We start from the raw sequence: 22,260 nt of genomic DNA, 5'->3' as shown, positions 1-22,260 counted from the left end.
AGTGGTGGAATAAACAATGGGTCAATTCAGGAAGCCTGTTCTGTGCCTGCTGCATTTGGGGGGTGCAGGTAAAATGGATTGATTCAAATCAAAGCTATTTAAATCACAAATTTTTACTAATGATCTTAAATTATCAATTTTAACTAAAAAGTACAAATGCCAAACGTGATTATCTTCCTAAAATAAGGTTGATTCTCATTGGTTGGTAACCATTAAAACATTGATGTGCAACTAAATATATCCGTCACACTTCATTTGGTCCTTCTGTTTGCAATCAGGAGGATACACTATATATCTATATACAATTATTTAAGCAGTTATGTAGCTTAACTTAAATCTATTCAGATGCTTAATTTTTATATTTGTATTATGTTAGAAAATGGTGAATCATTTATTAGGTGATTAACTTTTTACATGTGATCTGGGTGAAATTCTACTTAGGTGGCAATTCAAATTCAGTTAAAAATTCACAATCAGCATTTGTTTTTCTTTAAAAAAAAATAAATAAAACTACCTTAAATGTGCTGGATACATAAGAAAAAACCTGATTTAAAACAGTTTTGCATTTAAAACTAAGTGAATTATTAAACAAAAAAGGTATTGTCCATACTCAGTGATGTTTCTGATCACCATGTCCTTCAAGATTTTACCACTAGGAGATCTGATCTTCTCACATCTAGGACTTGTCTGCACAGCATCGGCGAAGTATGCCAGAGCGGGTATAATTTGTAAAGGTCTAACATGTTGTGGTCTAACTGCGCCACGTAGACCTTGCTGGTGTGCACTAAAAAGTACCCAGTTCACGTTAATGGACTTCGTAAACATGAACTCGGCACCTTCTGGAACACAACAGCAGAGTCTACCCAGGGCAGTTAGAGTGCAACACATTAGAGTGCTTTACAAATCACACCCCTCTGGTGCACTTTGTTGGCGCTATATAGACAAGCCCTTATTTTTATTCAGAGGTTGGAAGAAGAAAACAAGCTTTTTCTGCTTTTTCAGTTCCCAGTTGGTTTCTTAACTTTGAGTGAGCTAGTTGTTTAATTGAACTAGTTGAATAAACTGAAATGGAAAAAACAATCTATTTGCACTCGCAGAAGACGCTATGCTGTCAAAAGCTGGTTTAATACTTCAATAAACTCTGCTTAGCCAGTGATTTCAACCAGTTCAGTGGTGTGACTTTCTTTAAAACTTGCCAGCAAACGTAGATTGTTTTTTGTTTGTATTGTAAATTTATTATAGTCCATTAAAATCATTTAGGCTCTAACATGGGTTGTCAGTGTCAGATTTAATTTTCAGTAGGTTTATTTTTTAAGACTAAACCTGAATTTAATTTAAATTAAAAACTGATTTTTTTCCCTTTCTTTCTTTTTTTTTTTTAATCCACCCTGGCTGAAGGTGATTCTTGGTTGTCTTTTAGATCAGGGTGAACTGTTAAATCAAAGAACATAACATTTCTGAATGGTTCATCTTCAGCAATAGCTATATAACTTTCTGGGCTGTTGACATTTAGATTTCTTTTTCTTTCTTCTTTTGTGGTGGTGATTATAGATAAGTGTCCTTCGTTAACATAGAAACTTTCGGTTCATTCTTCTCAAGTTAATAAGGAGTGTATCGTTCCACTTCTGACACTTTTGTCTCATAGGCTAATGCCGGATTAATTGAAGCCTATGAAAGTGGTTGTAGTTTTGCCACCAGGCTCACATGCAGGCACAGTTTAAAAGTTGGAATCCTTTAAGGTTTATATCTGTACAGTTATGTACATCTCTTAATTTGGAGTGTTTGGATCCAAAGAAAATCCATGGGCATGTAGCAGAAAGTATTTGTAAATGTGTAAACCACTGCACAGTAGGTACCCCACCCCTATGAGGCCAATAACGACACAAAGTTTGTTGGTAAAGGCTGTCCTTGACTTTACATGTTGGTCTGTAACTTGCAAAGCCAGGCAGTGTTTTCTTAATTATAAATCCCTGAAACAGTAAGAGTGCTTTTTTCCCTGATAGGTGTATTAGGAAACTTCAGGTAAATGGGAATGAGATGGCACTGGAATGGGTTACCTAGGGAGGTGGTGGAATCTCCTTCCTTTAGAGGTTTTTGAGGTCAGGCTTGACAAAGCCCTGGCTAGGCTGATTTAGTTGGGGTTGGCCCTGCTTTGAGCAGGGGGTTGGATTAGATGACCTCCTGAGATCCCTTCCAATCCTGATATTCTGTTCTATGATTTAAATACAGTCTTTTGTCTCTTAGCTGTAAACAATAATATATATATATAAAGCTGCTCTTTTTTGAAAAGTGTTTGCAAAGGCCTCCGCTGTTTGTGATACTTTTTGTCCCTGCTCTAATAGGTTGGCAAACACTTATTTCATCTTAGCAATAGTGCCTGAGAACACAGTTTTTAAACATCCATTCCCTTTCAAAGCTCAAAGGAATAAAGTTGAAAATAGAGTGTATTTTTGTGCTTTAAATTCCAAATGTGGACACAGTTATCACACTGAAATTGAGATGTAAAGTGATATATGCGTCTTTCCGATATTCTTTATTTATTAAAAATGTATGCGCTTGGAAAGGGGAAAGGAATCACTTGTGGGAGTTCTCATTATGGCTTTTATTGGCAAAACATTCAAGTTAGAATAACTCCCTATGTATACAGCTTAAGTGAGAAGCCATGTTGCTTGTCATTGTCCTTCTTTCAGAAGCAAATTCTGAGGTGGTGTGAGAATCAGGAAGGCAATATCATTCAAGATAACTCATAACCATTTCCAATAATATTTAAACATAAAAGTCAAAATTTCTCACCTGAGAAGCAAAATGTGAAATCGTCACCCCTCCAGATGCTGCCTTCCAATCTTCACCCTTAATATCTAACTCTTTCACCTGGAGATTTAGGGCTTGTTTATGCAAACTGTATGTGGCAAGCTGGGGTGTAAATCTAGCTTGCACTAGTCTGCTGTGCACTAATCTGTCTGTATCCTGCTCCTGCAGGGCCGCCCAGAGGGGGGGGCAAAGGGGGCAATTTGCCCCGGGCCCCGGGCTTCGCAGGGGCCCCCAAGAGAACAGCGGAGACTCCCGCCTCCACCCCTCTCCGGGAGCCTCAGCGCATCAAGCGCCGTGTCTCGGGCGGAGCCCCTGAGCCCCGCCCCGCTCAGAGCCGCGTGGTCAGGGGGCGGGGCTGGGAGCTCCAGGCTGAGCTCAGCTGCCTCCGCTCGGCGTGGAGCTCACAGCCCCGCCCCCTCACCACGCGGCTCTGAGCGGGACGGAGCTCAGGCCCCGCCGGGGACACGCTGCAGCTGTTCCGGCGAGGTGCTGAGACTCCGGGTGAGGAGGGAGCCGGGGGTAAGAGGCTGGGGCCGGGACGCGGGGGGAAGTGGGACCCGCCGCCGAAGCGCAGCCCGGTCTTCGGCGGCGGGGGGCCTTTCTGTTCCAGGACCCGCCGCCGAAGTGCCCCGAAGACCTGCGGCGGGAGCCCCCCTCCGCCGAATTACCGCCGAAGACCGGGCTGCACTTCGGCGGCGGGTCCCGCTTCGGTGGTAATTCGGCGGCGGGGGACTCCCGCCGCGGGTCTTCGGGGCACTTCGGCGATGGGTCCCGGAACTGAAGGGGCCCCCGCCGCCGAAGACCCCGGGCCCCCGGAATCCTCTGGGCGGCCCTGTGCTCCTGTGTCAAAGTGAAGTAGATCAAAGTGTGCTATGGAATTTTTGGGGTGCCGCAGCAGGATTCACATGAACAATTAGTGCGTGGCAAGCTAGTGTGAGGTAGATTTACATCCTACCTTGCCACAAACTAAGTTATCATATAGACAAGCTGATAGGCTCTCTTTCTTTCCTTCAAGTAGAATTGGTATCTGAAACTCTTGTCCTTACGGCTCTGAAACAATTCATTTTTAACCTGTCTTCTTGCAGTGGTGCTCATATACCCCAGAAGGCTTTGGTTTCTGTTCCTAGTGTGACATCTGAGAGCCAAGTCTTTTGGGGTGCATTAGAAGAGTTGCTAGTGTACTGGCAGTGAATAGACAAAAATAGACTTGCAAATTCTGGGGTTACCTACCAGTGGTTCTGCAGCACCAAATTAATACAGCTGAAAAGCATGAAAACCACCTTCACTTCTGCCATCTTAAACTGTGTACTGTGAGTGCAGTTCCCTTTTTACTCTGCAGAAATAAATAAACTAACTTTTTTATGTCCTTCTTGCTTGTTAATAGATTAAAATCTACTTTTAAAGCAAATATTTGATAAACTAAATGATCATTTGACAGGATGGAGTGCAAGAAGAAATTCCAGAACTACCAGATCCATCTCTAGAAATGGGAATTTTGCCTAAAGAGATCAGAAAGCTGGTGGAGAGAAGGCGACAAGTCAAGCAATTGATGAAACAGCCGGATTTAAATCCTGACCTCTATTTACAGGTGTGTTTTATGGAAGAGCTCCTCTGCCTTCACTATACCTTATTTAAGTCCATTGGTCAGACTACAGAATAGGAGTGATTACTTTAATAGTAAATGGAGGTTAGAAACAAATTGTAAGATGCTCACTTGTGGTTTAGAGAGGTGATAGGTGTCAGAAATAACTGTGAGTACTTGATAATATTGCATTCAACTTCTGTTTGGTGGTTATGGTGATTAATGTACTGGTTATGTTCCTTTTCAGTATGATATCAGGCAGAAGGCTTTGAAGCTTACAGCTAATAGCATGTATGGCTGTCTGGGGTTTTCCTACAGTAGATTCTATGCCAAGCCTTTGGCTGCTTTGGTGACACACAAAGGGAGAGAGGTGAGTCATTAAATAGCTTTTTAAAACGGACAAATTTGATTAATAAAAACCTTGATTTCATTCTTCTTTCTTTATGAAGTCTGTATTATTCTGTCTGTCTTCCCATCAAAACAAATATTCCTTTTCTCGTTATTTTTAAAAAACGAGCACCCTAGCCACCGCATTTAACCTTACAAAAAAGAACGTGAAAATATTTGATTAGGAAATAAAATTTCAAGTTTCCAAGGGGTTATTGTGAATGATTGGTGTGAGTGAGACTAAAGATTTTAGTATCCTTGGGAAATATCTTGTATTTCAGATTGACACTTATTGTGCCAACTTCTTAATTGAACTACAAGACAAATACAGTTTTGAACAAATTTATACCTGAATTAGTCTGCAGTCCATGAGTTACACGCTTTTTTTTTTCTCTTAATATTCTTGCTAGTCCTACAAGGCCTCTACTTCATTTTGGTTTGTTTTGACCTTTTTAATATTCATATTCTTGTCTCTGTCTTTTTTTAATAGGAAAGAAAAGTTTGCTTTCACATAGCTATTTAAAAAGGCCAGAGTTTTTCAGAATGAGCTATGCTTCATACCTGTATATAATTGTGGTAGAAACTGATGAAACCTGGTATATCTGCTGTGTTCTAGAGAGGTCTGTGATAGGAAGGGTAGGCAGTAAATAGGAAAGGAGAAATGATAATGTTTTAATAAGTAATTTTTCTGCAGACCTAGACTCAGTTCACTCTTGGAAAAAAAACCCCTCTTTTAATCATTCTTTTTGGTTAATGCTGCAATACCATAGCTAGAAGGGACAGTTTCTTAAACCATTTGATGTGTTAACCTCTTGGTGCCTAGGTTTTCGCCAGCCACTTAATGCTAATATAAACTGCATTACTGACAGTAGCAGGAGCTATGGGCTGTCTGAAACAAGAGGTTAATGAGACAAAAATAATTTCAGGAAAAGACCTAGGGATCTAATTTAAAGTAACATATAAGAAGTTTTTCTTTGAAATGTGATTAAATGATATTTCTTATGATTATGCACCTGATGATATGAAATATCTCCAGGGAATGTATCATCTTGTTTACCTATGAATGTATCTTGAATTGACGTAGGTCAGATTTTGAAGTGCTATATTTTACTGTGTTGTCAAACCATCCCGTAGTTGAGGGCTGCACAGTAAATATGTTTGCAGAAAGATTTGGTGTGAAAAACAAAAACGAGGTTGGAAATTCATATAGTGTAAAGTACTGGAAAGCTGTCAATATTATTAACTTTGATTATTAGTATTTTGATGAGATCGGGTTTGGCTGTGATGACATATTAGAAGTAGGTTGGACCACGCAAGTGTGTTTGTGCTGGCTAAAAACTCCAGGATGACATATTATTCTTTAAAAACTTGTTTAAAATAATGTTGATGGGGCAGAAATGACTTCATATGCATGCTTGGATTTAATGGCAAAATAATTTCATGTGATGTGGCAGAAATTCCTTCTATGAAGGGCAACATAGCTGTACACGTGAGAGATGCAGCACATGGACCAGAGGTCGGCAACCTTCGGCATGCGGCCCATCAGGGTAATCTGCTGATGGGCCACGAGACATTTTGTTTACATTGCCTGTCCGCAAGCATGCCCCCTCCCCACAGCTCCCAGTAGCCATGGTTCTCCATTCGTGGCCAGTGGGCCTCGTGCCGAAGGTTGCTGACCCCTGACATACACCATCAACGGAATCTCTGATTCAGATCCCATCTGACACAACTGTAGTTAGTTAATGACATGTTGGAAACTCAGTACAGACTGGTACAACTGCAGGCATGTATAGGTTAGCTTTCAGTGGGGAAATTTGGGCAGCATGAATTTTGTGTGTGTGAGATTCCAACAAATAAACTGTAATTTGTAAAGTGACTAGTGTAGTAATAGTAGTGGTTATTCACTAGATGGCGATAGATACCTTGAGATCATTAAACAATTAAGACTTTCAATCTCGTCAATAAATGACTGTGACCATCCTTGAGTACACATCCTTTTAAATCGATCTTCCATTATTTTTAATTTATTTTTTTATGATATAGAATATCTGGGGCGGTTTTAGTTTTAATCTGAAATATTACATAGTATCACAAACCTATTTGTACAAGTTTTATATATTGTGGAAGAAGAAAAATGCTTTCCGAAAAGGGAGAAAACATATGAACACTGCCAAGTCAAATCTAGCCTTAAATGTTTATAAGCACAAGTGTTTGCTAAAACTGAAGACCAGTAGATATATTTTACATGAAAATTGTTTATAATCCAATGGGATTTAAAAAAACAACGCAGGATTCTCTGCAGTATTTGCCATCCAAATGGGGCATTGTTGGGTTGGATTATAGTACAGTGGTTCTGAAACTTCTTCATAGTGTAAACAAACCTTAATGAGTTTCATGGGCTACTTCTCTTGTGGTAACTACAGCAGTTGCTTGCATGGAAAAGTAATAGGAGAGGTTTTAATGTAATTTTAGTTGTCCTGTAATGTAATTTAGCAACTGGAAACAAGGAGAGGCAGTACCACATGATCAACCAGATTTCTGCAGACCAGTGACGGTAAGTATAGGGTCACTCTTTTCCAGCCTTTTTGACAAATAACCTTCCAGTGGAGAGTCAGACGTGTTTGGCTTATGTATTCATGAGCCTCTTGGAAGAAGACTGTTTCTTGTGGGACAACAGAAAAGTTGCCAAGCTGCTGTCTGGGCCAACAGAAAAGTTGCCAAGCTGCTGTCTGGGCCAACTTGGTTGCCATTGGCTGTGACCCCAGATCGGTGATCTTTCCACGTAGTGGCATCTCCTCCAGGACATTGTTCTTTACTGTTCCAATTAGTTCCTCAAATGACCCACCTTCTTGGCCAGAAAACTGGACCACAGAAGGGCAAAATTACTCTTCTTTCTTCCACCACAACTTGTAGATAAGTTACAAATTCATATTGCAGTACATTAAGTGAAAGGATGAAGTTTGCCAGTCAGGTTAATTTCAAATTTCTTATTCAAATTTTTAAATTAATTATTCAGTAAGAATTTGCCCAAATTCCAAGACAGTGGTAGTCAAAGGGAGAAAAGATAGCATCTGCTTGTCACCAACTTCTGCGAAAGGGAGCTGGGGAGGAGGGGCAGGGGAAAGGAGAGAGTGAAATCAAAAAGCCCAAATAAGTTAATTGAAAAATAAAACAAAGGGAAGCAGGCATAGTACCTTACCTACTTTCTTCCTTTTCTATCCTCTTCCTCTGAGCTGTGGCAGCAGGGAAATATAAGCTTCATTCCATTTCCCGTTGAGCCTTGTTCAGCTGGGGAAGGTGATCAACATCTGTTGTTGGGTTCTGGGCCTCTGGTCTATCTACATGTTTTGCCAGAGTTGATCTGAATGGGGCAGCTTGTCAGGCCTCCTTCCCCAAAATATACGGGGAGAGAGAGAGGAACATAAACTGGGAAACAGATCCTCTTAAAATCTCATTAGTAGCTGCCTTTTTGGATGCTTTTGTGGATACCATCCAAACGTCCACTAGAGCTTTGACATCCAGTATGATTTTTGTGACCTAGATACTTGAAGGCCCAAGCAGAAGAGTTCTTAGCTGATTCTAAATATTCAGGTGTTAGACAAAAGTAGTGTTTTATGATTCAGAGAAATTGAACAAGTCCTTGCCATCTGTCAGACATAGTAGGAGGGGCTATGGATCCTAGTTCAAAAGACAGCAGGTCTTTTGTAGTGCTTTTCTCCTTGAGATGCCTCAAAAAAGTGGAAGATGCAACAGACCTCAGATTTTTCTGCAAAAAACTAAGGATGTTCAAGATGGAAAACTTTTTAAATTCTGTCTGGTATCTCAAGGTTTTTTTCTTTTGAGTTGAAGGAGGCTGTCTCTATATATGTGCATACATTCTTCACACATGATATTTTTTATAATTTACATATAGTCATGACCATTTCCAGTACAAAGCTCTATCCTTCAGAGCCTCCTTTAGAGTTTCAGTATCCTACTGGACAAGTAAGAGTCAGTTCTTCAAGTTCTGGTCCTTATGTGTATTCCGCATGTGAGTACGCATGAGCCTGAGTCCAGTGATTTTAACAAGCAGTGTCTTTTGGCCCACACTTGCGCAGTGCATCTCCTCATGCTCCAGAGCGAGGGTACAAGAAGCTGTACAGGTTAACACCCTCTCAGTTCCTTCTTACCCCCACATGGTCTGAGTCAGGATCTAGTGTCCTCTTCGGCTTCAGCATTTCAGAAAACCTGTAAATAAGACTGTAAATAGTTATTCTTTAGCTTAGTTCAGTTGGTCTTAGTGTCCCCAGGGGGACTCCAGTCCAGGGAAACAAACTACACTTAGACCAACTGAACTAAGCTAAAGAATAACTATTTACAGTCTTATTTTACAAGTTGTCTGAAATGCTGAAGCCAGAGAGAACACTAGATCCTATGTCCAGACTCTTCAGCTTCAAAAATTGCATCTCCTGCCCTAGATCCTTCGCTGTCAGAGACAAACACTGACTCTCCCTCTACTATCTGGGTAAGATGCACATTTTGGCGCTGTGCAGCATTTGTTGCTCATTTCCACCAATGAGCTTTGCCTTAGAAATCATTTAATGGAGAAGACCTCTCATTTAATGGCCTCTCTGATCTGGGCCAGGAAGACTCCACTGTACATTGGCCTCACCAAAGGAGCAGCTCTCCTTTGAGCATGTGCCCAAAGACTTTCTCAAGGTCTTCCCATGAGAGTAAGGGACACTCTCATAGATGCAAGAACAGATCCCCATTTACGACTGTCCATAAAAGGTGCACTCCTTCCCCAAGCCTATCGAGTCAGGCGAGCCCTTACACAAAGACTTCCAAGTAACTGGCTCCGCAGAAACTCCCCAGGGTGGAGAGTAAGGTGTGTAGGAAGAAGGATCTGCTGGTTCTATTGGTGACTCTGGTACTGAAGCATAAGGACCATCATTTTTCTATAGGTGCTGGAACTAGGGGTGCTGGGGCTGCGGCAGCACCCCTTGGCTTGAAGTGGTTTCAATCATATACTGGGTTTACAATTTGGTTCAATGGCTCTCAGCACCCCCACTATGCAAATTATTCCTGCATCTGCCAGTGCCGTCTACAAGTGCAGCTCCAGATTTTGTGGTTCTGATGCGTCTGCCCAAAACATGCTTTACAACCAGGCATGTACTGGAACCATTGATGCTGACCATCAGAACTCCCTGCACACCAGGATGCACAGAGACCTATATGGCCCCGGAGGAGCTCTCCCTCTCCCCGCAGTCTCCTCTCTTCTCTTGCTCAGCCCCCCTGTGGGAAATTACTACACCAGAAGACTATATTCCTTTGGTGTCTCAGGAACCCTCTTTCTTACAGCCATCAGGCAGGATTGCCCTGTACTAATTGCTCTGCTGTTACAACAGGACTGATTTTTGGATTCAGATGGGTGTGATGAGCTGACCCCTCCTTCATCTCCACAGACTGAATAAAGCCTGGACAGGTGATCTAGGACTTATAGTCGCTACCCTTATGAACATGACCTGCCTAGGAGACCAATGATCCCCCAGGCCGTGGGGTTCCCCTCAAACAGTTGGCCCCTCTTTAGGTCCCATAGGATCCCTATTCCAGACATCTGGGACCCACCTAGGAGCCTTTTCACTCCTCCTCCTTGTGCAAACAACTGGTTCTGTCAGTATAGGAGGAAGAGGATCATATTCAACTAGAAGCACAGATACCAATAGTTCAGTCAGAAATCTCTCTTCCCTGGATGAGGCACCACCACCAGAAGACCATAGACAATACCAGGACTTTACTACGAAGGGTGGCTAGTGCTCTCCCGATATCTCTGGAGGAAGTCCAAGACCCAAACCATTGACTGTTGGACATTCTGAAGCCTCAGTGCCCAAGTAAGGTGGCTTTCACAATTAATGAGGCCATATTGGAACCGGTGAGATTGGTCTGGCACATCCCAGCATCCTATGCTCCCACACCTAAGGCGGCAGAGAAATGCTGAATTCCTGTTCTCCCATCCCGCTCCCAAGTCCCTGGTGGTGCAGGCCGCGACAGAATGTAATAGGTCTCAGTAACTCAGGGTTGTCCCATCAGACAAGCTCTTGAGGAGACTGGATCTTCTGGGGAGAAAGGTGTTCTCCTCTGTGTGTGCTTGCAATTCCTCATTACCAGGCCCAGCTAGCCACGTATGACTTTAACTGCTTTAGGCTGGGGGCTTTTCAGGACAAACTTTCCTTTTGAGGACAGAGCCCAGTTCCTTTCCCTTCTAGAGGAGGGTTGCAAAAATGGCTCTTGTGGCTGCAGTTGATATGGCAGATGCAGCATCCAGAAGCTTGGTCACTGGTATTGTTATGAGAGGGATATGTGGTTGCAATCCTCGGTCTTCTCTAGGGAGGTGCAGAATACTATCCAACACCTTCCCTTTGACCGACCCAGCACCGCCCTGGCCATTGCAGTCCCGGTCCCTGTCTTTGGACTTGGAGACAGGGTCCAGATACTCAGGGTGGGACTGGCACTGGTTGGGCCGTGGAAAGCGCAGTGGCCATTTTGGATCTCCTGGGCATACCACCAGGCCCAGGGCACCCAATCCAAAGGTTCCCATTCGGTGACTTCTGAACCGTGGGTACCAGCGGTATCGGCAAGTCGCCCCACCCCTAGGGATGCTGAGGAGGTACCAGTTTCTTGATCTTCCCTGGGACCAACTCCAGTTCCTGAGCCTGATCCAGGCCTGGTTGGCCCCGACAGAGAGGCAGGACAAGAGGCCCCTGGAGACCAAGCGGGTCAGGAGGACCCTGTTCTCCCATTAGCCTCCTTGTCGTCCTCCCTGGATGAGGTGGTCACAGGCACCTCTGTCTCTGGACCGCAACCCATAGACAGCTGTGTCCACCAGGACCTGCTTCACAGGGTGGCGCGAAATATGGGCTTGCAGGCCAAGGAGCTGGTGGAGTCGAAGGACCTGATGGTCAACATCCTGGCCCCGGAAGGTCCATCGAGGGTGGTTCTACCCCTCATCAAGACTGTACAGGCCATTGCTAAAACCATTTGGCAGACCCCGGCCACCATCCCTTCCACCGCGAAGGACGTGGAGAAGGAAGTACATCGTCCCATCTATGGTGTACAAATACCTTTTCACACACCTGCAGCCTTGCTCATTGGGGGTGGCTGCAGCAAACGAAAAGGAGAGGCAGGGACAACAAGCCCCAACGCCCATGTCCAAGAATGCCAAGTGCCTAGATTTATTTGGGCGCAAAGTGTATTCTACGTGGGGGTTGCAACTCAGGTTTGCCAACCAGCCGGCAATTCTGAGTAGATACAGCTTCAGCTCCTGGAACTTGATGCTCAGGTTTAAGGAGCTGGTGCCAACAGAGTCCAGGGAGGATTTTGGAGCGATAGTGGAGTAGGTGGCACGGACTTCTTTACAGGCTTCACTGGACGCTGCAGACTCAGTGGTGTGCACCTTGTCTTCCAGGATAGCCATGAGGCGTAGCTCATGGCTGCAGGCCTCAGGACTCCCGCCTGAGGTTCAACAGACCATGCAGGACCTGCTTTTGATGGGGGAGGTCTGTTTGCTGAGCAGACTGACTCTAGGCTGCATAGCCTAAAGGACTCCAGAGCTACCATGAAATCCTTGGGTATACACACCCCAGCAACCCAGTGTAAACATTTCCAGTCTCAGCAGCAGTGCTCCTATGCTCCTGGGCTGAGGCAGGACTTTTATAGGAGAAAAGGGGCAAGAATGGCAGGCGCAAGCCTTCCCACCCCCCGCCTGGGCAAGGCCAGGGTCTGACTAAGCCCTCAGATGGTGTGCGAAAGAGTCCCCTTCAACAGCCCTCAGCCTTCCTTGTCCTTAGTAATGGATGCATCAGCTCTGGGATGGGGAGCACACTTGGGAGACCTCCAAACGCAGGGCCTTTGGTCGCAGGACGAGCTCTCCCTCCATATCAACATCAAGGAGCTGAGGGCAGTGCGACTAGCATGCCAGGCCTTTCAGGTCCAACTACAAGATCAGTGCGTAACAGTTCTGACATCCAACACCACTGCCATGTTTTACATCAACAAGCAGGGGGGAACCCGGTCTTCTCCCCTATATTGGGAAGCGCTCCGGCTGTGGGAGTTCTGCATAACCCACTCCATTCACCTGGAAGCGTCCAATCTACCAGGAGTTCAGAACACGCTGGCAGATCGCCTCAGCAGGTCCTTCCGCAATCATGAGTGGTCCATCTGGCCAGATGTCATACACCTCATCTTCCAAAGGTGGGAGTTTCCCCAGGTCAACCTGTTTGCCACCCAGAGCAACAGAAAGTGCCCAATGTTCTGCTCCTTCCAGAGACACAACACAGGCTCAATCATGCGTTCCTGGTACCCTGAGGAGGCCGCCTGCTCTACACCTTTTCCCCATTCCCTCTCGTGCACAAGGTCCTCACGGACAGGGCAGAGAATTCTGGTAGCACCAGCATGGCCTCAACAACATTGGTACATCATGCTCCTGGAACTTGTTACAAATTATGCCAATAGGCCACGTGCTGTTCGTTTCTAGGCTGAGGCACAAAAACCAAAGATATGCAGAGTGTTCCAAATACCAGATTTTTATTACGCTCAAGCGTGGTGTCCCTCCCCCCCCCCCGCTAGTCAGGGGAGGGACCCTGGCTGCAGGTTACAAAGAGGTTATATGCCTTTTAGCAATGCATGTTGCCCTCGTGCATCGTAAGCCTTAGCCAATAAACAAGCCATTTACTTATCTTTAACCTATCACAGCTAAATATTTTCCTTATGCTGGCTAGCGCTTAGGCAAGCTGTTATCTTGCATATTAGACTTTCCTTAAATGGTGCTGTTTACTGTTTTACTGTTCTTTTTCCTTTTTGTGGTTTTATGATGATTTTGCCCTGTCCCCGTGACCCTGGTACGTGATGTGCTCGCTTTTAGTTAATGGCAGACCTAGGCCTTAAAATGGAGTCACTCATGCTAACTTTCCTTAACAAACTGTAAGTGGATGCCCCAATCACATTGTCTCCTGGACCTGATCACTCAGGACCATGGTCATCTTCATCACCCTGACCTACAGTCCCTCCACATCACAGCTTGGAATCTTCATGGCTGAATTCCTTGGAACTTCTGTGCTCATAACAAGTAAGGGAGGTCCTCCTTGGCAGCAGGAAGTCCTCCACTAGAACCACATATCTCGCAAAGCGGAAAAGACTTACTTGTTGGTGTGACCAGCGTCGTACACCCTCTCTTCAGGCACCTGTACCTCTCATCTTAGGGTACCTTCTGCACCTGAAACAGCAAGGCCTGGCAGCATCCTCCATAAAGGTACACCTCGCTGCTATCTTGGCCTTCCACCCAGGCGCATCTGGACGCTCAGTCTTCGTCAACCCAATGGTTGGTCGGTTCCTCAAGGGTCTGGAACTCCTACATCCCCAGATCACACATCCTGTCCCCATGTGGGATGTTAACCTGGTCCTGTCCAGGCTAATGGGGCCCCCATTTGAACCGCTGGCGACTTGCTCCCTTCTCTCTCTCTGTTGTGGAAGGTAGCTTTTGTGGTTGCCATTACATCAGCAAGGAGTGTGTCTGAGTTAAAGGCCCTTACCTCCGACCCACCTGCTATGGTTTTCCACAGGGATAAGGTGCAACTCAAGCCTCACCCGATCTTTCTTCCTAAGTTTGTCACACTTCCACACTAGTCAGGACATTTTCCTGCCTGTTGTTTATCCTAAGCCTCATGCCAATAACCGTGAGCAGAGGATGTTCGGCGAGCACTAACTTTTTACATTGAGCACACTAAGACGTCCAGGAAGTTGAACCAGTTGTTCGTAGTGGTGGCAGACTGGATGAAAGGACTCCTGGTCTCATCTCAAAGAATATTCTCCTGGATGACGTTATGCATCCACACGTGCTATGAGCTGGCCAAAATACCAGCCCTGGCTCTTACAGTACACTCCATGAGGGCTCAGGCCTCATCAGCAGTGTTCCTGGCCCAGGTCTGGATACAAGAAATCTGCAGGGCAGCATCTTGGTCCTCGGTATATACGTTCACTTCTCATTACGCCATCTGGCATGCCAGAGATGATGCAGCTTTTGGCAGAGCGGTGCTCTAATCAGTGATTCCATAACTCCGACCCCACTGGTTAGGTAAGGCTTGGGAGTCACCTAATTGGAATCAATATGAGCAATCACTCGAAGAAAAATGGTTATTCACCTTCTCGTAACTGTTGTTCTTCGAGATGACGTGTTACTCAGATCCATTCCAAACCTGCCCACCTTACACCGACAGAAGGGAACTGGCTAGAAGGAACTGAAGAGGTACTGGGTCGGCAGGGTCATATATTGAGCGCCATGAAGGCACCACTCTAGGGAGCTCCACAGCCGACCCGATGGGTGCTGCTAGGGGAAAAACTTTCCGATGACTGTGCACCTGGCGTGCGCACACACTTCACTGGAATGGGTATGAGCAACACATCTCGAAGAACTACAGTTCCGAGAAGGTGAGTCCCCATTTTTTAACAATCTCATTCCTTACCTTACTCTTCTCCTTAACCTCTTGCTTTCCTCCAACCCTTCCCCTCTCAATACAAATGTATGTTAGCGTCTTCAAAAAACCCACCCTTGCCTTTCCAGCTATTTCCCCCCATCTTCCTTTTCCCTTTCATCTCTAAGGCCATTGAACATGCTATTTACAATCACTGCCTTGTGTTCTTCTTCAATCCATCCTAACCCTCTTCCACCATTTGTGCTCACCTGAGACCGCTCTTCCAAATTCTCTAGTGACCTCTTCTTAGTCAAATTTCAGCACTAGTACTCCATTCTCATCCTCCTTGGCCTGTCAGCTGCCTTTCACACAGTAGTCTATGCTCTCATTCTTGACTCTCTTCTCCTCCTACCTTTCTAATGGCTCCTTCAGCATGTCCTTTAAAGGATCCTCCTCATCCCCACCTCCAGATTTCTGTGCGGGTCTGTCACAGCTCTGTCCATGTATACCTGATCTGTGGGTAATCTCAGCTACAACACAAGTTTAACTACTATCTGATGACTCAGATCTACCTCTCTAATCTAGACCTGTGTCCTTCTGTCCAATTTAAAATCTCAGCCTGCCTCATGGATGTGAAGCCATCAGTTCAAGTGCAACATATCTAAAACAGAGCTCCTGTTCACACTCTCTCCTTCCTCCCCCATTCTCAGTTGCTTTCCCTGAACACCAACATTCTACCTGTCACTCAGGCACATAACCTGGGTGTCATTTTTGACTTAAATGTGTCTCTAGGTTCTCTCTTCCAGGTTATATGTAAATCTTGCAGATTCTTTCTGCATAGTATCTCTAAGGTATGGCCTTCCTGTCCATCTACACAGCTAAAACTCTGGTCCAAGTTGTCATAATCTCTCATCTTGATTACTGCAATATGCTTTTCTCTGGGCTTGACACATACAATCCTGCCCAGCTCAGAATCCTTCAGAACACTACTGCATAGATTTTCATAAACTGTTGCTTTGATTATGTCACCCCTATCTCTGCATCCCTCCACTGGCTCCCTCTTCTGTATCATATCAAACATAAACTACTTGTTTTTAATGTCAAAGCCCTCCATGACCTATCCCCCTCCCACCAACCCTGTCTCATTCAGTATTGAAAGTTTGACTCCCATCTCTGATAGAACCATGATGCCAGCCTCCATTGCCCAGTAAAACCTCCAAATAAGCATCTTTGTGTTTTCTCCCTCCTGCCCTTAGGCTTGGAAGATAGTCCCTGTAAACATTTGTAAAACTAATGTATTCTCCTCCTCCAAATCTCTGCTTAAAAACTCTCCTCTTCCATGAAGCCTACAAAAAACTGACAATGGTTAAGCTCCTGCTGTGCTTAGACCACCGCCAATCATGCTGACCAATATTGTTTCCTTGTACTTCCCTATCTGCCTTTATCTATTTATCTCTTGTCTTACGGTAAGCTTTTGTTTTCTTGTTCTGTGTTTGTACAATGCTTGTTCCATGACTGGTGGGGGGTGGGGGGCGGTGGTGGTAATAAACCAGTTTTATTGTAGGGGTGAAATGATGCATTCTTCCCGGGTTAGAGCTAGCTGTTCTCGTATGCTTTCCCTTCAGTTCCTCCCATTGCCATGGGTCTCTAGAAGATTAGGCAGGAGGAAGGTGCTGCTGATAGTCCTGTCTATGGGTTCATGGGTTTTGGTACTGTGACCTGTTTGACTTAGCAATGGATCCTCCAGCTTTTGCCCAGTCTACTGGGTCTCCTTTCAGGGGACGGGTTAGAGTCTACAGCCTGATCTGGGGTCCATGAGCCTGAGAGCTTGCTGGTTAAATAGCTTGAACAATCTAGAAAATTCTGCTATAAAAAGGAACCTCTCTCTGCCCAAAATCTCTACTGTATGAAATGGAACCTGTTTAGCATCTGGGCACGACAAAGATCTGATTCCCACTATTTTTTTTTTTAATTCTCTTCATTTTGGATTAACCGCTTCATTTCAGACAAGCTGATTCCTCCCTCAACTCAGCAAGAGTGCATCTGACTATGGCCCGTACCAGGACTCTTTTTTTTTTTTTTTTCTCTTCTTAAATTTGTAAAGGGTCCACTTCAGTGTTCTCTCTCATTTTTTTTCCACCCATGTGTGGAATAAATTGTTATGTGCACCAAGGTAATGTGTGGATGCGTGCCAACAGTAGAATCAAAAAACCTATATATATATATATATATATATATATATATATATATATATATATATATATATATATATATACACAGTATTTTTAAAAAGTTACCAACAGGGATAATTACTCCAGCAAGGACAGGCTAAGCATTTTAGAACTTACACTGAAATTTAATTCTTTGAGTAGTAAGAGAGAAATAAAAACTATGAAGTGCATAGACCAGTCAAAACACTAAAATAACACTTTGAAAGAATAAAATTACAAAGAATATATGTGCATTTCAGGAAGTACCGAGAAGTAACAACAACGTTGGGAGGTGTGTGACACAGACTGTGTGTGTGTGTGTGTGTGTGTGTGTGTGTGTGAGAGCTCACTGCTGGGGCAGTTTCTGAGAAACACCTGTCTGCTGTCTCTTTGAGGCACTCTCTGAAAGCTGTCCTCCTCCTGAACCATGTTCCCCCTCCACTGCTCTGCAGAGATGGGGTGCACGGAGAGAGGCAGAGATATTGTGTGCTGGCTGCTGGGAAAGTCTCTGAGAGACTATGCACTGTCTCTTTAAGGCACTCACCAGAAGGCTTGTTCAGACCTTAGAGCTGCTGCAAGTCCTGATGAGCACTGTCCCTTCTACCCTGCTCTGTACTGGTGCTGGGGGACGGGGGCACCCTGACATCAGCATCTCCCCACTCTGCACAGCCAGCAAGAGGGTCCCGGGAGCAGCTGCAGGAGCAACGCGTGAACACATGTTGCCGAATGTGTGCAGCTCTGCTAATCAACTGCATGTTTCCTTCCACTTAGTTTCCTCTGTTGTGAGCTGTTTCCATCTTGGTACTTAAATGTGTTGCTCATCAAATTCATAGAACCACCATCTGAACCATTGTCAAGGCATTTTCCAGCACTGTTTCTCTCACTGAAGATTGCTTTTCTGATGGTGATTACATCAGAGATTGCCTCTAAGATTTGGACGGTAATGGCTGACTCTTCATATATGGTGTTCTATAACAATAAGGTGGTGCTATGCTTACCCAAAACATTCTTATAAAAACTGTCTCTGATTTTTTTTACTAGCTAATTGACCAACCTGCTTCCATTTTTCTTCATGCCTCATTCAGTACTTTGTCAGGCTATGCTATATTGCTTAGCTCTAAAGAGGGCTTTTAGTTACTCTCTAAACTGAGCGACAAAGAGTCCTGTGGCACCTTATAGACTAACAGAAGTATTGGAGCATAAGCTTTTGTGGGTGAATACCCACTTCGTCAGACATGGGTATTCAGCCACGAAAGCTTATGCTCCAATACTTCTGTTAGTCTATAAGGTGTCACTGGCCTCTTTGTCGCTTTTTACAGATCCAGACTAACATGGCTACCCCTCTGATACTCTCTAAACTGAGTTTAGCTGTTCTTTTAAATTACGTACATTGTTCATAGTGCAAGGGTTTAAAGCTAAGCATCTATGAGTGTCTATCCAGAGAATGTCCAAGAAACTCAACTTGAGCATATCCTTGCTATTGGGCTAACAGGAATGCCAGAAAACAAAATCAAGTGAAGAGACACATTCCACCAAGCATAAAAGAGCCTCAAATGCATGTCTAAGACAAGTATCTCTAATGTAGAGATGTGCAAGGCTGCAACCTGTAGTTCAGTCCACACCTGTACACAGATTTATGCCATCTAGAGTAATTACTTCTAGATAAAGTGCTCGATTTGGGAAAGCATTGCTGCAATTGTTCAATTGAGGTTCCTAGATCTTACCACCTTTTGGATCTAGGGACTGCTTGTTAACGATCAGAGGTGAAATCCTAGTGCAGAACTTCCACTGACTTCACTAGGGCTGGGATTTCAACCTAGGAGAAGGAATATGTGTGGAACAGCAAAGAACCACCAAAGTTACTCTGGTAACTTTCTCTTAGCTTTTTTGACTGCAGCGGCAGTCAAAAAAGCTAACCATGTTAGGAACAATTAGGAAAGGAATAGATAAGACAGAAAATATCAAAAAGCCACTATATAAATCCATGGTACGCCCACATCTTGAATATTGCACGCAGTTCTGGTTGCCCCATCTCAAAAAAGATATATTAGAATTGGAAAAAGTACAGAGAAGGGCAACAGAAATGATCAGGGTACTGAACAGCTTCCATATGAGGAGAGATTAAAAGGCCGGTGGTGGGGAACTGATCATAGAAAAGACATGGCTAAGGAGGGATAGGATATAGGTCTATTAAAACATGAATGGTGTGAAGAAACCAGTATTTACCCCTTCACATAACAAAAGAATCAGGGCTAACCCAATGATATTAATAGGCATTAGGTTTAAAATCAACAAAAGGAAGTATTTCTTCAGACAATGCACCGTCAACTTGTGGAACTCGTTGGCAGACTGTTTGGTATATCTCCAATTATTACCTATCTCCTAGAACTGGAAGGGACCTCAAAAGGTCATCGAGTCCAGCCCCCTCCCTTCACTAGCAGGACCAATTTTTGCCCCAGATCCCTAAGTGGCCCCCTCAAGGATTGAACTCACAACCCTGGGTAAAAGTTGTGAAGGGTAAAAATGTTGTGAAGGGTAAAAGTATAACCGGGTTAAAAAAAGAATGAGAAGTTCATGGAAGATGGGTCCATTAATGACTGTTAACGAAGATTGTTAAAGACACAACCCCATGCTCTGGATGTCCCTAAACCTCTGACTGCCAGAAGCTGAGACAGGATGGATGTCTCAATATTTGCCCTGTTCTGTACATTTTCTCTAAAGCATCTTGCATTGGCCACTGTTGGAAGGCCGGATACTGAGCTTAATGGACCATTGGCCTTTCCCTTGTGGCCATTCTTATATGCTTAAGAAACCATTCTTTTGATATATTTTCTCTTAATCATTGACAGAACATTGACACATTTCTGAAGAGAACCAAGTTTGCATCTTTTTTGGTATTAGGGAATGCCAAAGATGGCAGGTGTTTATAAACATTTATTTTTAATTTGAAAGATTTAAAAACCAAATAAAACTCCCCATTGTTTGTGAGAGTAACTTTTTTGGATTAATTCTTTTCTCAAATTGGCTCTGGTGTAAAAGTTCCTTTTTAAACTTCTTTTTTTATTCTTTTTTTCAATCAGAAATGGTTTAGTAATGGGCTTGCAATAGTTTGAGGCAAAATCTGACATTTGACTAACTATATGACTGGAACTCAAGAATTCTTTTTAGCATAGTCTGAATCTGTCTTGTGGAAGATATGTTGTTGCTGATCTAGATAACTCCCATTGAAGTAAATGGCAAAACTCCCATTGATGGTCACGATTGTGACCCTGATGTCTGGAAGTGCTCTGTGAATTCCACAAGCCACAGCTCAGTGGCAGTTGATATTTTGGCTTTCGTGCTTGGGTTTCTTTAACCCATTCCCTTTCCAGATCCGCCCCCGGTTTAGTTTGCGCATTCTGTTACCCTATCCTAAGCAAGTATCTTCTAGAAAATCTATAAGAAAAATCTTTTATTGATCAGTTTCTTTAAACTTAATCTTCGCAAATTTAGTATTTATATAAACTTTAAACGAAAAAGGAATGTACATTTTTCTTACATGAATAATTGCACATTTTAACCTTACTGTTAAAGGTAGCAAAACCTGAGCCAAATAAAAATTGGTTGGAGGGTGCACCTAGACTTAAATCCTCTATGAAAAGGTTTGATTGGAGAACAATTTTCTGAGCTGCCTTACAAACACTGGATGGACAATTGTGTCAGTGTTGGGATATGCTATCATGTATCATAGAAATTAGAGATGGAAAAAGACCTCTAATGTTATCCTGTTAGTCTCCCAAATGTATAAAGTTAGGGAAGTGGATTGGACTAACATATTTAGGGATCTAAAGGCAGAAGACGCCTGGGATTATTTCAGGTTGAAGTTGCAGGAGCTGTCAGAGGCCTGTATCCCGAGAAAGGGAAAACGGTCCTTAGGTAGCAGTTTTAGACCGAGCTGGATGAGCAAGCGTCTCAGAGGGATGATTAAGAAAAAACAGAAAGCGTACAAGGAGTGGAAGATGGGAGGGATCAGCAAAGAAACCTACCTTATTGAGGTCAGAGGGTGTAGGGATGCAGTGAGAGAGGCCAAAAGCCGGGTAGAGATGGACCTTGCGAAGGGAATTAAAACCAATAGTAAAAGGTTTTTTAGCCATATAAATAGGAAGAAAACCAAGAAAGAAGTGGGGCCGCTTAAAACTATAAACGGAGTGGAGATTAAGGATAAGCTAGGCATGGCACAATATCTAAACGAATATTTTGCCTCGGTCTTTAATGAGGCTAATGAAGGGCTTAGGAATAGTGGCAGAGTGACTGATGGGAATGAAGGTGCGGGGTTGGAAATTACAGTATCCGAGGTAGAAGCCAAACTTGAACAGCTTAACGGTAGTAAATCAGGCGGCCCGGATAATCTTCATCCTAGAATATTAAAGGAATTGGCGAGTGAAATTGCAAGCCCGTTAGCGATAATTTTTAACGAATCTCTAAACTCGGGGGTTGTACCGTTTGACTGGAGATTAGCTAATATAGTTCCTATTTTCAAGAAGGGGAAAAAAAGTGACCCGGGTAACTACAGGCCTGTTAGTTTAACATCTGTAGTATGTAAAGTCATGGAAAAAATATTAAAGGAGAGAGTAGTTACGGACCTTGAGGTCAATGGCGATTGGGACAAATTACAACATGGTTTTACGAAAGGTAGATCGTGCCAAACCTACCTGATCTCCTTCTTTGAGAAAGTAACAGATTTTTTAGACAAGGGAAATGCGGTGGATCTAATATATCTTGATTTCAGTAAGGCGTTTGATATGGTACTGCATGAAGAATTACTGGTTAAATTGGAAAAGATGGG

At 43.8% G+C, this 22,260-nt stretch overlaps 1 protein-coding gene across 6 annotated transcripts in view; it reads left to right on the top strand.

The window, feature by feature from the left end:
• Positions 1 to 22,260, top strand: part of POLA1 (DNA polymerase alpha 1, catalytic subunit) — a 350,282-nt gene that overhangs the window by 66,898 nt on the left and 261,124 nt on the right. For all 6 annotated transcript variants that reach the window (XM_045006207.1, XM_045006127.1, XM_045006369.1 and 3 more), the window contains exons 25-26: positions 4,250 to 4,399; positions 4,641 to 4,763. In XM_045006207.1, coding sequence (XP_044862142.1) covers positions 4,250 to 4,399; positions 4,641 to 4,763 — 273 coding nt within the window. The remainder of the gene's footprint in view (positions 1 to 4,249; positions 4,400 to 4,640; positions 4,764 to 22,260) is intronic.

The sequence above is a fragment of the Mauremys mutica genome, chromosome 1 (genome assembly GCF_020497125.1).
Source record: "Mauremys mutica isolate MM-2020 ecotype Southern chromosome 1, ASM2049712v1, whole genome shotgun sequence".
Classification (NCBI taxonomy): domain Eukaryota; kingdom Metazoa; phylum Chordata; order Testudines; family Geoemydidae; genus Mauremys; species Mauremys mutica.
This window is presented reverse-complemented; position numbering and strand designations above follow the sequence as displayed.